The sequence below is a fragment of the Typopeltis vanoorti genome, chromosome 11 (genome assembly GCF_054136105.1).
Source record: "Typopeltis vanoorti isolate ZY-2024b chromosome 11, IOZ_Tvanoo_1.0, whole genome shotgun sequence".
Classification (NCBI taxonomy): Eukaryota; Metazoa; Arthropoda; class Arachnida; order Uropygi; family Thelyphonidae; genus Typopeltis; species Typopeltis vanoorti.
In genome coordinates this window covers 50,208,002-50,222,282 of record NC_143559.1, presented here as the reverse complement: position 1 = coordinate 50,222,282, position 14,281 = coordinate 50,208,002, and the positions used below count along the sequence as shown (strand labels likewise).

Below are 14,281 nucleotides of genomic sequence, written 5' to 3'. Positions count from 1 at the left end.
GGCCACATACTTTTCCATTCTTCATCTAGTTTATTGCATTTATTATTTCATCTTCAGATATTGGTTCTAGTGTAATATTTAAATCCATACTTTTTTTTTAACATATATCAATTCCATGCACCAGAAGTAAAAGACGCTACAGTACATCAGTGGTATGTTGGGAAAGAAGGAATCTGTTTCTTGAAAAGTTGGGGAAAGGGGAGGGAAAGTCATCCATCATATTTTTTTCATCATCATCATCATCAAATTCCTGCCATGTACCCTCAAGGGGTGTACAGGATATGACAGTACTACATGAAAAAATTACATCATTACTAACTTCCTATCTACAATTTTCCTCCAAATCAGTCTGTTACTTGTCAAGACTCCAACATTATCAGATCTTATATTTCTATCGTCTAAGGCACTTTTTTTCATCAGTAATACCTTCTACATTTAAAATCTTATCAAATTGATCTAAATTTCAACAATCTCATTCTTTTCTGTTAACAGCATGCTATTTTAATTGCATTTTTTGCTTCCTTTTTTCAGAGCTTCTTTTTTTTTGAAACTACACCCGATTTTTCAGTGTCACCCAAATGCCATTTCTCTCCTAAACCTTATGAGTGGCTGTATAGTGGTATACTGCTTTACTAGGGAATGATGATAATGGAAGAAGGTGTTTCCTGTTGCCTTCCTTGTCCTACAGTAAATATTTAAGTCTATAGATGGTGTTCACTGGACTAGTTTGTCTGTTTTAAGGAATGAAAAAACCTGAGTTTTTTTTGACTGTGTGCATTGCTCAAATGCAATGGACACAATTTTTTGAAAGAACTGAAGTAATAATGACACTTAATGTGGTGAGTGTTTTAAGCAGAAATTTGAGAAATATCAAAGTAAAATCTTTATAACAAAGATAAATTTTAAGATCATAATAAAAAGACTAATTGAAATTGTGCTTATTATTAATTAATATTGTTTTTAATTACGCAAATTATTAAAGGCAAAATCTACAGGACAGTAGTGAGACCAACTATGATGTATGCTTTGGAAACTGTGGCCCTGAGGAAAAATAACATCAGCAGAATGGAGGTAGCGGAGATGAAGATGCTTAGGTGGCTGTGCGGTGTGACCAGAAAAGATCATCTGAGAAATGACTATGTAAGGGGAATGGTGAAAGTTACGAACTTAGGAGCAAAGAAACAGGAGGCAAGGTTGAGATGGTCTGGTTATGTGATGAGGCAGGAGGAAGAGTATGTGGGAAGAAACGTCATGCAGATGTATGCGCAGGGGAAGAGGAAGCACAGATGGCAAAAGAAGAGATGGAGGGAGATGGTGGAGGAGGACTTGAGGATGAAGAACTTGGATGTGCCTACAGTCTAAGACAGGAAGTTGTGGAGGAGACTCACCACAAACAGCGATCCTACTTAACTGGGAAAAGCTGCAGAAGAAGAAGTAGTATTGTTTTTAATTATGAAGAAATAAACAGTTAGTATTACAGTAAGACTTTAAAACAGTATGGTTTTAAAATTATGGACAAACAAATTGTATTTAATATGAAGTGTATTGTAGTTTATACAAGCATATTCATAATCAGGTGGTAGATTTAATGATCATTAATATAGCTAGTAATGGTTATAACAAGAAATTTTGTCGGTCCCCAGGTGTCTGTTATAACCAGTTCAACTGTATTTAGCAACAAAACTTTGCAAAGTATTTAATCAAAAACTACATTACAATAAGCAAACTTAATATGTAAATTCAATATTTACAGTTTTTAAGCACATTTATATTACTTTAAATCTTACTTTAAAATGGGATAAAACAGAGGCGACTTCCTTCATTTTTGCTCTATTACCCATTTGATGTGCCTGAACAAATTCCTGCAGTAGAGTTTTTTCTATTTCATCATATTTTTTGGCAATTGCATATCGAGCTTTATCAAACTGAGATCTGAAAATATGAACCGAAGTAACACAACTGCAACATGAAGTTAACAAAATAGAGTAAACAGAATAAATTACATATAATATCTGGTTCTCTCAGCACAAAGGCAACTGAGAGAATAAAGAAACCAGAAGTTAGGAAGTGTGGGAGGGAGATAAAATGATCACAGTACAAATATAAGAGATAGTAATCATGATGTACTTAGTACTTACTTATCTTCTCCATGAGGTACATAAAGCCAAGATCCATTTCCTTCAGTTATCTCTGTCTTGTGCCACTAATTCTGCTACTCTCCAGTTATTTCAACCAGCCATTATTCTTCTTTCCTATTCCATCATTCTCTTCCAAGTTTGTTTAGGCTTTTCCCTTTTCCCTTCCAGGTTCGGATCCATATGAAAGCTGCTCTTGGAATCTCTCCCATCCATTCTCTGTACATATCCAATCCATTTCCATCTGCATTGTTTTATTTCACTGGTGACACTTTTTTTACTTAGCCCAATTATATAATTTGTTTGTTATATGCTGGGACCATGGAGACACTTTTTTTTTTGAAAACTATCTAATTTAGCTTCCTGGTTTGTCAGTTTCCCTGTCTCTGTCCATATAATAAATGGCTTTAATATTGCTTTAAACCTCTTTTGGTTTTATTATAATATAACATCTGATCCTCTGAGCATCTGTTGTCTGTGAGACATGGTTAACAAAGGATGATGTACTCATGGGAACAGAATATTACACTTATATCATTTTTCAAAATAGAAAAGATAAAGAAGAAGTAAATAGAAAAAGATAAAAGGAAATGGTAGTGATAATAGCTTTCAGGCCATTTGGTGTGATATTGAAGTATTTAATAATTTTAGATATTTAGTGGATATTGCCTACTGGCCAGGAAATGTAGCAGAGATTATTCCAAAATGTCCAGACAGATGAGAATGGTTAGTGATTAGAGGATAATGATAATGGATTCAGTAAGGAGACTGAATGCTTTGAGCTACACAGGGACTAATACAGCATGTAGATGAAGCAACACGAGACTAGTATTAGATTTAATAACATCATCTCATACAGTGATAACAGAAGACGCATGGAATTATGGAACAGGGGACTATGATAAATTAAGCAAACATGTGGGTTATGAAAACTATCTTCAGAGAAGATTAAGAGGATAAATAAAGTTGGAGCAAAATGGATGAATCATGAAATTATCCAGGAGTTTGAGAAAGAGAGTGTTATGGAAGAGATATAAAGAACAAGGTATCTCCTCAACATCATGAAGAGTATAAGGCACAGGCTAGGAAGCCAATGAGTGAAATGGAAAAAAAAAAGGCTGAAGCAAGTCAAGCAAACCCTAGAGAATTCTACAATTATGGCACTAATAGATGAAAGGGTGAATATGGCAGACTGACTTTACTTATTGTAGATGGAATATGAGTCACATCTGTTGAAGATGTAGTTAAAATTTCATTGTTAAGTTGATAAGATGTAGCTGATAGTGTTATATAATGGACCTATAGACCTCCCAAGAGTCTAAGGACTCCAATAGGAGTCCTTAGATATGTGCTCCTCCACTAGTGTTGGACAAAATTTGCCATGCGACTGGAAAGTGAAAGTAAGAAAAGTTCATTTGTTTCTGAGAGAAAACTTGTGTGTGTGTGTGGGGGGGGGGTTGATGCTTGTCACTTTGGGAATATAGATGAGGTCCCCGTAAGTTTTGACATGCCTAGTTCCAGAACTGTGAATTGGAAGGGAGCAAAAGAGATTTCAGTTGCTACAACAGGGCACGAAAAGTCTAACTTTACTGTGGTTCTCTGCATAACTGCAGATGGTTCCAAACTGCCACCGATGGCAATTTTCAAAAGAAAGACTGTTACAAAAGGTTGCGATTCCAAAGATATTATTGTTACTGCTAATGATAAAGGTTGGATAAATTCCGAGGTTATGAAATTTTGGTTGAAGAATGTGTGGCGAAAGAGGGAATATGGCATTTTTCAACCCAAAATCTTTGTTAGTGTTGGATTTGTGTAGGGAACACACGACAGCAGAAGTTAAAACAATTGTAAGTATTCCAAATTGGCTGTCATTCCAGGTGGTTTAACAAAAAAATTTCCAACCCCTTGATCTTGCAGTAAATAAACCATTCAAAGACAATTTGTGGGCTAAGTGGTCGACTATGATACACTGGATGATGAATGGCATCTATGAATATAACAAAACAGGGCAGATGAAAAGAACATCATATAAAGATATAGTTGTACTACCTTACCTCAGTCCTGAAGATATTTTCAGGCGCAAACTTTGTTTGCTCACATTTGGATAAAGGATTAAACTAAATTTATTATAGTCTAACCAAGTAAAAAATAAACTTTCAAACATCTTTCTCTAAATCCAGAGTAATTTAATAATAAGGTGGCACACCTTTTGGCAACTCCTATAGGTAAGGATGACCTCTCCTATTGCTTCTGCCTTAGTATATCCACTCTGGGCCTGACTCCCACTGATGAGACCTCAATAAAGGTCGAAACCAGTATGGGTAGTGGCCCTTCCCTTAATGCATAGCAGTATACATGTCCGTAAGGAGATGTGCTGTGCATTATGGGAGATACTAAGACAAGGAGTTGGGTGCTTGATCCACCTTTGCTGCGAGTTGCCCGGTGTTGTACTATCTTAGCTCAGTCCTGAAGATATTTTCAGGCGCAAACTTTGTTTGCTCACACTCGGATAAAGGATTAAGCAAAATTTATTATTATTAAAGATATAGTTATTAATATACATATGAAGATACGTGGATTGTAGAAAGTTGGGCTGCTGCAAGTGAAAACTGTGTTAGAAATGCTTCATTAAAGCACAAGGGAATGCAGTGGTGTCCGGTGACAATGATTATGAAGCTGAAATACCAAACGAAATTTTTAACGCAAGCGATTCTTTCAGTATTGAGTCTGATGAAGAATTTTTTTGGATTTGAATAGTGTAATGTTCAATAAATATTAAGTAATACTTCTACCTTAGTTTTGTTATTACATTTGATTTACCTCTCATACCTTTCTAATGTATACCGCGCATGTTCATTTTTAACGAATTTTTTTGTATAGATAACGCGCACGTTATCTATCAAAAAATACGGTACTTGGTTCTCTTTTCTTTCATGTTTACATGGTGATCAGAATACATTATCAAAAATTATGGAGACAACTACCATGTAAAATGAACACTCAACATTTTGACCTTCATATCAAGGTCATCATCTGGAGCATACACATATATACAAAGAAACAAGCTGCACTACAATCTACATAGTTTGCTAAAGTCACTGACCAACCATTATAACAATTATTGGCCTGACCTCTGGTGAGGAAAAAAAAAACCTTTACTACATCAAAGCTAGAGTCCTATTATTATTATCTATTAGGTTACAAAATTAAATTGGGCTGGAGAGCAACATGTTTATATAAGTATGTGATTATACATATAAATTTCAACCAATTGGTATGGAATACTTTCCAATAAAAGCTGAAAATTACTTAAAGTCCTAAAGTAAGCAAATTTTCAGCTTTTATTGGAAACAATTCCATACCAATTGGTTGAAATTTATATGTATAATCACAGTTATATATATATATATATAAACAAACATGTTGCTCTCCAGCCCAATTTAATTTTGTAACCTAATAGATAATAATAGGACTAGCTTTGATGTAGTAAAGGTTTTTTTTCCCTCTCACCAGAGGTCAGGCCAATAATTGTTGTAACAGTTGGTCAGTAACTTTAGCAAACCATGTAGATTGTAGTGCAGCTTGTTTCTTTGTATATATGTGTATGCTCCAGATAATGACATTGATATGAAGGTCGAAACGTCGAATGTTCATTTTAGTTTATATTAAACTAAAGTTTTGCTCTAACACGGTAGTTGTGTCCATAAATTTTGATATTGTTTACTTGGTTCTCTATTATCTTGGAATTCAGTCATTAAATAATATTTAACATGTCTAGAAACCAAGTCAATCTGCTTACTAATATATATATATATATATATATATGCTAGAGGGGACTCTGTCCCCTGGCGCGTATGATACACCCCCCCCCTCGAGTTCCAGGCTGGTAAGCCGGTTCTCCATTGTTATGAAACGTCCAACAAATTGTTGTGTCATGAAGGCAAACACATTGTTGGACGTGAAACGTTTCAAATTTCACCTTATCAGCTTAACCCAGCTCAAAACAATGAAGAGACAAAAACGTGACATAAAAACTTTTCAAATTTCAGCTTATCAGCTTAATCTAGCTCAAAACAATGAAGAGACAAAAAACGTGACATAAAAACATTTCAAATTTTGGCTTATCTTTTTATATATATAGAGTGGATATATATATATATATATTATTTTTTTTTCTTCCTATATATTCTTCATATATCTGTCCACATAAAACATCAGTAATGCCCTAAAATTTGAGTAAAAAGCCAATGACATCATAAAAACAGATACTCCTAAACAAAAATAGGCTAAATAGTCATAAAAATAATATTTACTTAGAGTAGTAATATGGGAATTTTCCCAGAAATAATACCTATTCTCTCTGATATAATAAACTACTCTCTCTGATATCTCTCCATCAACCACCCTCCTATCCATCTCACCAACCCTATATCCATCCCCATGTGCTGCACTTTACTGATTAGAATTCCATGTGATATCCTGTCAAACGCCTTAGCAAAGTCCAGCAGTATCACTGTAAATCCATTACCCTTATCCAGTTCAGCCGTCACTGTATTATAAAACGTGAGCAAGTTACTGAGGCATGAGCTACCCTTCACAAAATCATGCTGTCCTCCATACAGTATCCCATTTTCATCTATCCATTCCTGTATTTTGCTCTTGACTAATATCTCCAAAACCTTGTCAACTGATATGCTGATCAGTCGGTAATTTGCAACAGCAGTCTTGGAACCTCCTTTATGCAATGGAATTATTTTCCCCTCTTTCCATCCCCTCAGGACTAACCCAGAGCTCAGACTTTAATTAAACAATATGGTCAAAGAAACTGACAATTCCTTTGCCGCTTCATGTAAGACTCGAGCTGGTATACCATCTAATCCCACATATGTATTTACATTAAGGTTCTGTAATATACTATTCACCTACATTTCATTCACTTCAATTCCTGTATCAGCCATTCATTCTCTCATTCCTGTCCCACCTGGATGATATACTCTTGCAAAGTTTTCACTTAGTAATTCTACTATTTCATCTGATTCAGTTACCTCCCTGCCATCGGCATTCCTTAGAATCATTTTTCTGTATACATTTTTTCTTTTACTTGTGACAAATCAAAAGAACTGTTTGGGATTCACATTAGCTTGCATTGCTAATTTACTTTCATAATCTGTTTTAGCTTTTCTTACCACACTAGTTACCCTTCTGGCCTGTGCTTTGTACTGTTCGTGTGCCTGCAAGTCACCTTTCTCCTTAAATTTCATTCACAATTGTTTCTTTTTTTGCAGCTCAACCTTAATGGTGGTATTCATCCATTTAACTCCCACTTGATTTACTCTAAGAATTCTAGGTATGCAGTCAGCCATTACCTCCCTCAAACACTCCTTAACCACTTCCCATGCACTATCAACATCCAGTCCTATGCAGCTGTACATGCCATGGCACTGAACCAATCAAACTCCTAAGCTTGCCATACTTTCCAGCCCAATAATTCCACATGTACCCTGTCTTAATTGAAAATTCCACACATTTAGCCACTTCCCAGGGCAAGACCTTATGATCTTGCCAATTGATGGCAATATGGTCATATTCATAATAGTCAATTTCTCAGATACAATTACTAGGTCAAGCACTCTCGAACCCCTAGTGTATTCATTTACATGCTGTCTCAGGTAGTTATCCCTTAGTAACTGCATAAAATTCATGTCCTTCCTCCCATTTGTCCTCTCCTCCCTCCAATCAATGATACCATAGTTGAAATCCCCCATAACAATTACCTGTTCTCCACTCATTGAGTCTATTTGCCTATGTAAATTTTGTTCTGCTGACCTCAATCTCACATCAGATAGCCTCAAATGTGTTATTTTCACTATCCTGAAATTGAACTTCTATTCCCTTTGGCTGCAGTTCATCAGCTATCATCAATAACACTCCTTCCTCCATTCTTTTCTCTGTCTTTCCTGAATACACTATATCCCTCACATTCTATCCCACTAACTATATTCAAATTCTGTTAGCCATGTCTCACTAATGCCAATAACCTGTGGCCAGGAAGAACTAACCAAGGCCAAAAATTCCTCCTCCTTATTCCAAATACTCCTGGCATACTAATTATCCCATTTTGGTTTGTTATCCTTCGTCCTAACTCAGGCATATTATACACATTCTTACACTCAACTGCCTCAATGATGTCTGAATGTCCACTTAACAGCATCCCCACCCTCCCTAAAAGCTATAGTTTTCCTGATTCTGCACATCCACTTTCATTTTTTCCAGTTTCATTTTTCCAGTTTTCAAACACCAAATCCATTCAGATGCAAACCATCCATCTTGTATAAGTCCTTTCGCCCATCAAACTCACTCCACACCACTCCTCCTGCATAACCTACACAGTCATTCACAATTATGGCCCTCCTTCTCAACTCTACTCTGTCATACCATTGCAACAGACTAACTATCTTAACTCTCTCACTGATTTCTTTTGCTAGCACTAGTAATTCTTTCAAGTCCTTTCTCATAGTAAATTTTTCACCTTTTAAATCATTCGTTCCAACCACTACTATAATTTCTTTCACCTTATGCTTCTGTGCTCTAATAGTCTCACTTACATTATTAATTTTCGCTCCCGGAAAGCACGATTTTGTCAAACTCTCATCTATTACACCTTTTACTACTGAATCACCATATAACACTCACTCCTTAATTTTTCTTTCATTCCCGATCATGTTCTCGTTTATCTTATCATGCACTTGCTCCTTTTGTTAGCTGATCCACTCAGTAGACATTTTTATAATCGTTCGAGCTGCTATTTTGCCCTATGTATCACTCTGCACAACCGAGCTATCTCCCTCATCGCAGCTAACTCCATTTTTTTATATCAGTCAAACTATTCTCTCACTCCGTACTTTTACCATCAACTGTATCACTTTTAAACTCACTCTCTATGCTATCTGGTGTTACATCACAATTTTCTATCGCATTCTGACTTTCATCTACCACGTCAATCTCGTGACCTGAGACACACTTCAGATCTTCGCTTTCATGACACTTTCGCACATTTTCCCACTACTATCGCTCTCAAACTAAACTCCAACTGCTCTCGGCAAAGCATACATTCCACAGACCTTACTGCACGAATTCCCTTTAATTAAATTCTTCAAGCAAATGTGGCGATTTGGACGGCATTGCCTTTCTTCACTTTGATGGCATGTGCTACACTATATATCTAATATCTCTTATCAAAATACTAAATTAACTCTATTTAAAACAAACTTTTTAAGCTAAACTAATTAACTCCACAATATATTCTAATCATAGCACAATTTTTAAACTAATAACGCAATTTTTTTTAAAAAATAAATAACTTATCTTTCAGAGCTCTTCAAATGCAGTACTACCATCAATGTACCCGCTTACTTCCTGACACAAACTATCACAAACAAAGATGTACAGTTTGTGTTGTCGTGGTAAATATGTTGGGACTTCAGACCTGGTGGAACAGTTGCTAGTGATGAAGAAATGCACCATCAAATAAAGATGACAGACGACAAATGTAGTTCAAATGTAAAGCTGGAAGGTGTGTTTTCAAGAAAATTTTCAAATTATGCTGAAATGCAATCTTTGCTCCAGAAACCATGGAGCAAAGATTGCAAATACAACTCAAAAGATAATTGCAATGCTGAAATGAATGTTCACATGCAAGGATAAGGATGCCATTTTGCCTCTTTACAAGGCCTTGATAAGACCTCACTTGGACTACTGTGCACAGCAGGTCTATTCTCCTAGTTTCTGTTGTGATTCTGATATATTGGAGAGTGCAAAGGAGAGTGTTAAAAATTATATGAGGATTATGGAATACTGATTATGAAGACAAAATGAGAATTTTTAGACTGCAGACACTAGCAAATAGGAGAAAGAGGGATGATATGATTGAGACTTAGAAATTTCTGAAAGGGTCATACAGGATTTCAATTGATGGAATTTTTCAATTTATGAAGGGTGGGGAAGGGACAAAAGGGCATCCTTGGAAGCTGAGAATGAATGTTGCTAAGAAGGGGGTGAGGGCTAGATTTTTCTCTCATAGGGTGGTGCGTGACTGGAATGGATTGCCATTGGATGTTGTGAGTGCTAACAGTGTGAATGAATTCAAGAATAAGTATGATAGCTTGTGTGTGGTTTAGTATGTAGCCTCCCTCAATGAGTCCCTGACTCCCTGGAGGTCTCTCTTAATAATAATTAAACTATCCCAATTTTGGAAGTTATCTTAAGTAACACTCCTGATTCCTGTCTTTCTTAATTTTGTAATTATTTAAATTTATTTCTCTGAATTCTAATCATTTGCAGATAGTTATCCTCCTGCAGTTGATAGCATTATATTGTTGTGTGCTTGCAATTTTAAGTGTTGTTCTTTTTATCTCTTTTCAACTGTATTGATAATGGCTAGGAAACCTTGTCAAAAATTCTACAAATAAGTATTTTCCTAATGTAAGTATTATCCATTGCTGTATAATAATTTTATCATTGCATATTACCAGATTTTATACTATAATGTGTCAACATCATACCATCCAGCTTCAAATGCCCATTGCATTCCTACCGAATATCTTCACTGTCATATAATGTTAAATAACATATAATCTTTAAATTTATATTCATAAAAACGTTATGCAATTTTACTACATTAACTTTACCTTCCTGGTGGTAACTCTTGAGCTATTAGGTGAAGCTTTTGGATGATATCTGCAGCTTCATACAGCTAGAGGGAAAAAAATAAAAATAAAGAAATAATTTATAATGTACAAAGCTTCTCTACTAGTGTAGAATCTGATGGGCAATTTATACTTATTTTATTTCACAGCTTGAGTGTTATTATAAACATTTTCCCACAGTATTACTTCTATGCATGAAGTAACACTTCATAAAATGTGACTTTGTGTTTGCTATGTACAATTAAAATCAAAAATTAAAAGTTCAAAGAAAGTTCATGTGCATTCACGTTCCATGAAACTGAAGGGGGGGATGCTACAAAAAGCTTTGAAACATTAAAACTATATAGAAAAGAAATGATGGGCATAACTAAAAAACTAAATTGCTTTTCCAAATTCAAAAGTGGAGTGATGTCTGTTGACAATGCTAAACACTAGAGATAAAAGTGGTGCGAGTCAAAGTGCTTATACATAGTGGATACATGATTATCTTCAAACAGTTATGAATCTCATTTGGATTATGACATATAATTCTGAAACAAGATCTAAGCATATCAGGTATTGCAGTAAAAACTGTAAAATTTCTGGCCATAAAATGGAACATGACCTGTGTTCTGTATCACTCTTACTCTCCAGATCTACTTCTTTATTTTTTACAAAACTTAAATTGTCAGATGGGAGAAAGATATTCCCTAACATGACTATTATTCAAAAAGTCATATCAGCTGATTTCAAAGGCACAACCTCTCAAACTGTTATTATCGTAGAATAAATAAATGCAATCCAGAATTTTTTTTTATCGCACCTTGAATACAAATTTTACAATTCTGAACTTTTAAGCCAGAACAAAAGAAAGTCAACAAAAAAACATATTACTTGTAGGGTGGTAAATTAAAACTAAATACCAACAATTAATGATAAATACAGGCAGTCCACAACTTATGTAAGAATTAAGTTCTGCACGCTTTATGTAACTCTAATTTTATGCAAGTCACATTTAATCTTTTTGTCCATTAATCTCAATGTTTTCAAGATTATTTCTGTTATTAGTTTCAGTCAGTCACAGAATTCACAAACAAATTGAATTTCAATTATTACAATATTATTACATGACACCTCCAATAATAAGATCATTATTAATATTAATAATATAAGATAAGATTATAGTAATAATAAGATTACTTATTATTATATAATAATAATTACTAATTATTATTACTAATAATAATTAGTAATAATAATAAGATTATTAGTAATTATTAATGCAAAGTTACATAATCAAGTATAAATAAGTATGAAAAACAGATTTTTTTTTAAATGTTTGATTTCGCTGTTTGACTTTTATGAAATCAAGAGATAAGTGAACATGGCTTTTTCTTCTCTTCATAAATCTTTCCATAACAGCCTACGTCATCATCATTTCTTTTTGGACTTTTAAGGATTACGAGGCATTTGAATCCATGCAAATGCTAAAAATATGCATCACTAAATTACTAAACATATAGCACTTCCATGTTAAAAGCAAGACTAAGGAAATTACACATATGTGCCACTTGGGCTGTCTGACTTATGAAGACCACTTATGTAATTATGTTAGATAGCATACTAGTAACATGGGCCAGTTAAGTCAAATTTTTATAATTCACTATTTTGTAGCCCTTTTGTGATAATTTGTGCAAGTCTGATTTTACATAAGTTGGGAACTGCCTACACACAGTAAATCTCTTCTTGAAGCGCATTTAAAGCAGTAATACCAATACCACTGAGAAGTCATTTTTCTGGATTTACACATCAACTTTTCCCAATAAATCTGGAGATGAATGAGCAAGCAAAATGAAGTCGCCAAGTAATATCCAGATCCAGTAAGCAGAACCTGTAATTAGATGATTGCCAGTGCTTGACACAATAAGCAATATATGCAAGTAAGTAGATTTTAGGTGAGTTCAATATGCATTCATTCATAGAATGAATTACTAGATTTATTCATTCATATGAAACTGATGACAGATACAGATTTCTTTTTCTTATCATGGTGTTTGAAAATAAATCCCATTTTTGTATATGAGAGATGAAAAGTATTTTTTATTATCTAACATTACTTGTGTTTAAACACTTACTACACAAACATTTGCTACTAAGTACTTTTAAAATACACTTTTCAAAAAACTAAATATAAATGGAAGACTGCTGGGCACAGATCAAGAAAACATATGCTAGATAATCTGCATTTTGTATAATAATTGGTGATGTTGTTTGCATTTCAGTTGATGTATGATAGTTGAGATTAAATTATGTTGTGGAGCTTTATGATGTTGGTCACATTTTTAGTGTAATTTGTAGCTTGTACTGAATAAACATAAAATTTGCTTTTTTTTTGTTCCCCCCCCCCTACATTTTTGTTTGTATCCACTAAATATCTACTCTCATTATGCATACATTTCATTTTTCATTCTGATCGACTTGTTCTTCGAATCTTGCATTCCTTTCACCACGTTCTTGTTCTCTTGGTGGTGAATAGCCACATGAAGAATTCTGTCAGAAAGGATATAATCTTTTATGAGATAAAAGTCAGCCATCCAACTATTGTTCATTTGCATTCACCTCAGTCAGAAATTAATATTCACTCTTAGCAGCTGCCAATTTCCTCTCTGGTTGTTCACTGCATATCATAGTGGATAACTTCTTGATTGATCCAATTTAGAGTATTTCAGAGTTCTATACTTGTGCCCATGCTTTTTCTTCCATTCAGAAATGACCTATCATCCCAATTTCTATCCACAGTTTTGCTAACAACAGTACACTCCATTCTTATTCATTCAATAAACCTTGCAGTGCTTCCAAATCACAAGCTACAAGATACTGTCCAGAAGAGGGGGGGGATTTGATTAAATGGTGACCCTTCTCTCAAAACTCACTCCAGTCATTGGCTAGTAGATCATGACTAATAGCTGCCCACCAACCAAAGGTGTGTGTGTGCCCATGCCATAGGTTTTTATATGTATAAGAGAAGATAGAAAACTACTGAAGAGCAGCAATGTCTGAATGCATTCCAAAAGTCAAAAGGTTAAATAAGATAGGTATAAAATGGATGAATAATGGGATTAAGCATGTAGTCAAGAAGATATTGTGGAATTAGCACAAGATGACTAATGGTAATCAGTTGAATAAGGAATACAAGGAGCAGACCAGGGAAGTGACTCAGCAAGGCTAGGAAAAATTGAGCATAAGTAGAAATTAGCCAATGGGACCAAGGAGAATCCTAAGAACAATTTTCATTCAACATGTGGCAAATAGAACGAGGATGAATATGGTAAGATAATAATAGATGAAAATAGTAGATTTCTAACTGTTGAAGAGAGGATATAGTTGAGGTATTTAATGAGTAATTTATCAAGGTATTTCATCCTTATAACTGACATCAAATGTAAAGGAATGCAAGAGGAT

At 34.5% G+C, this 14,281-nt stretch overlaps 1 protein-coding gene across 1 annotated transcript in view; it reads right to left on the bottom strand.

Annotated features, from left to right (window-relative positions):
* The window catches only part of Sec10 (Exocyst complex component Sec10), a 225,602-nt gene that overhangs the window by 187,380 nt on the left and 23,941 nt on the right, over window positions 1-14,281 (bottom strand). The window contains exons 4-5 of the mRNA XM_090400320.1: window positions 10,823-10,887; window positions 1,788-1,932 (exon numbers count right to left, since the gene is read on the bottom strand). Coding sequence (XP_090256446.1) covers window positions 1,788-1,932; window positions 10,823-10,887 — 210 coding nt within the window. The remainder of the gene's footprint in view (window positions 1-1,787; window positions 1,933-10,822; window positions 10,888-14,281) is intronic.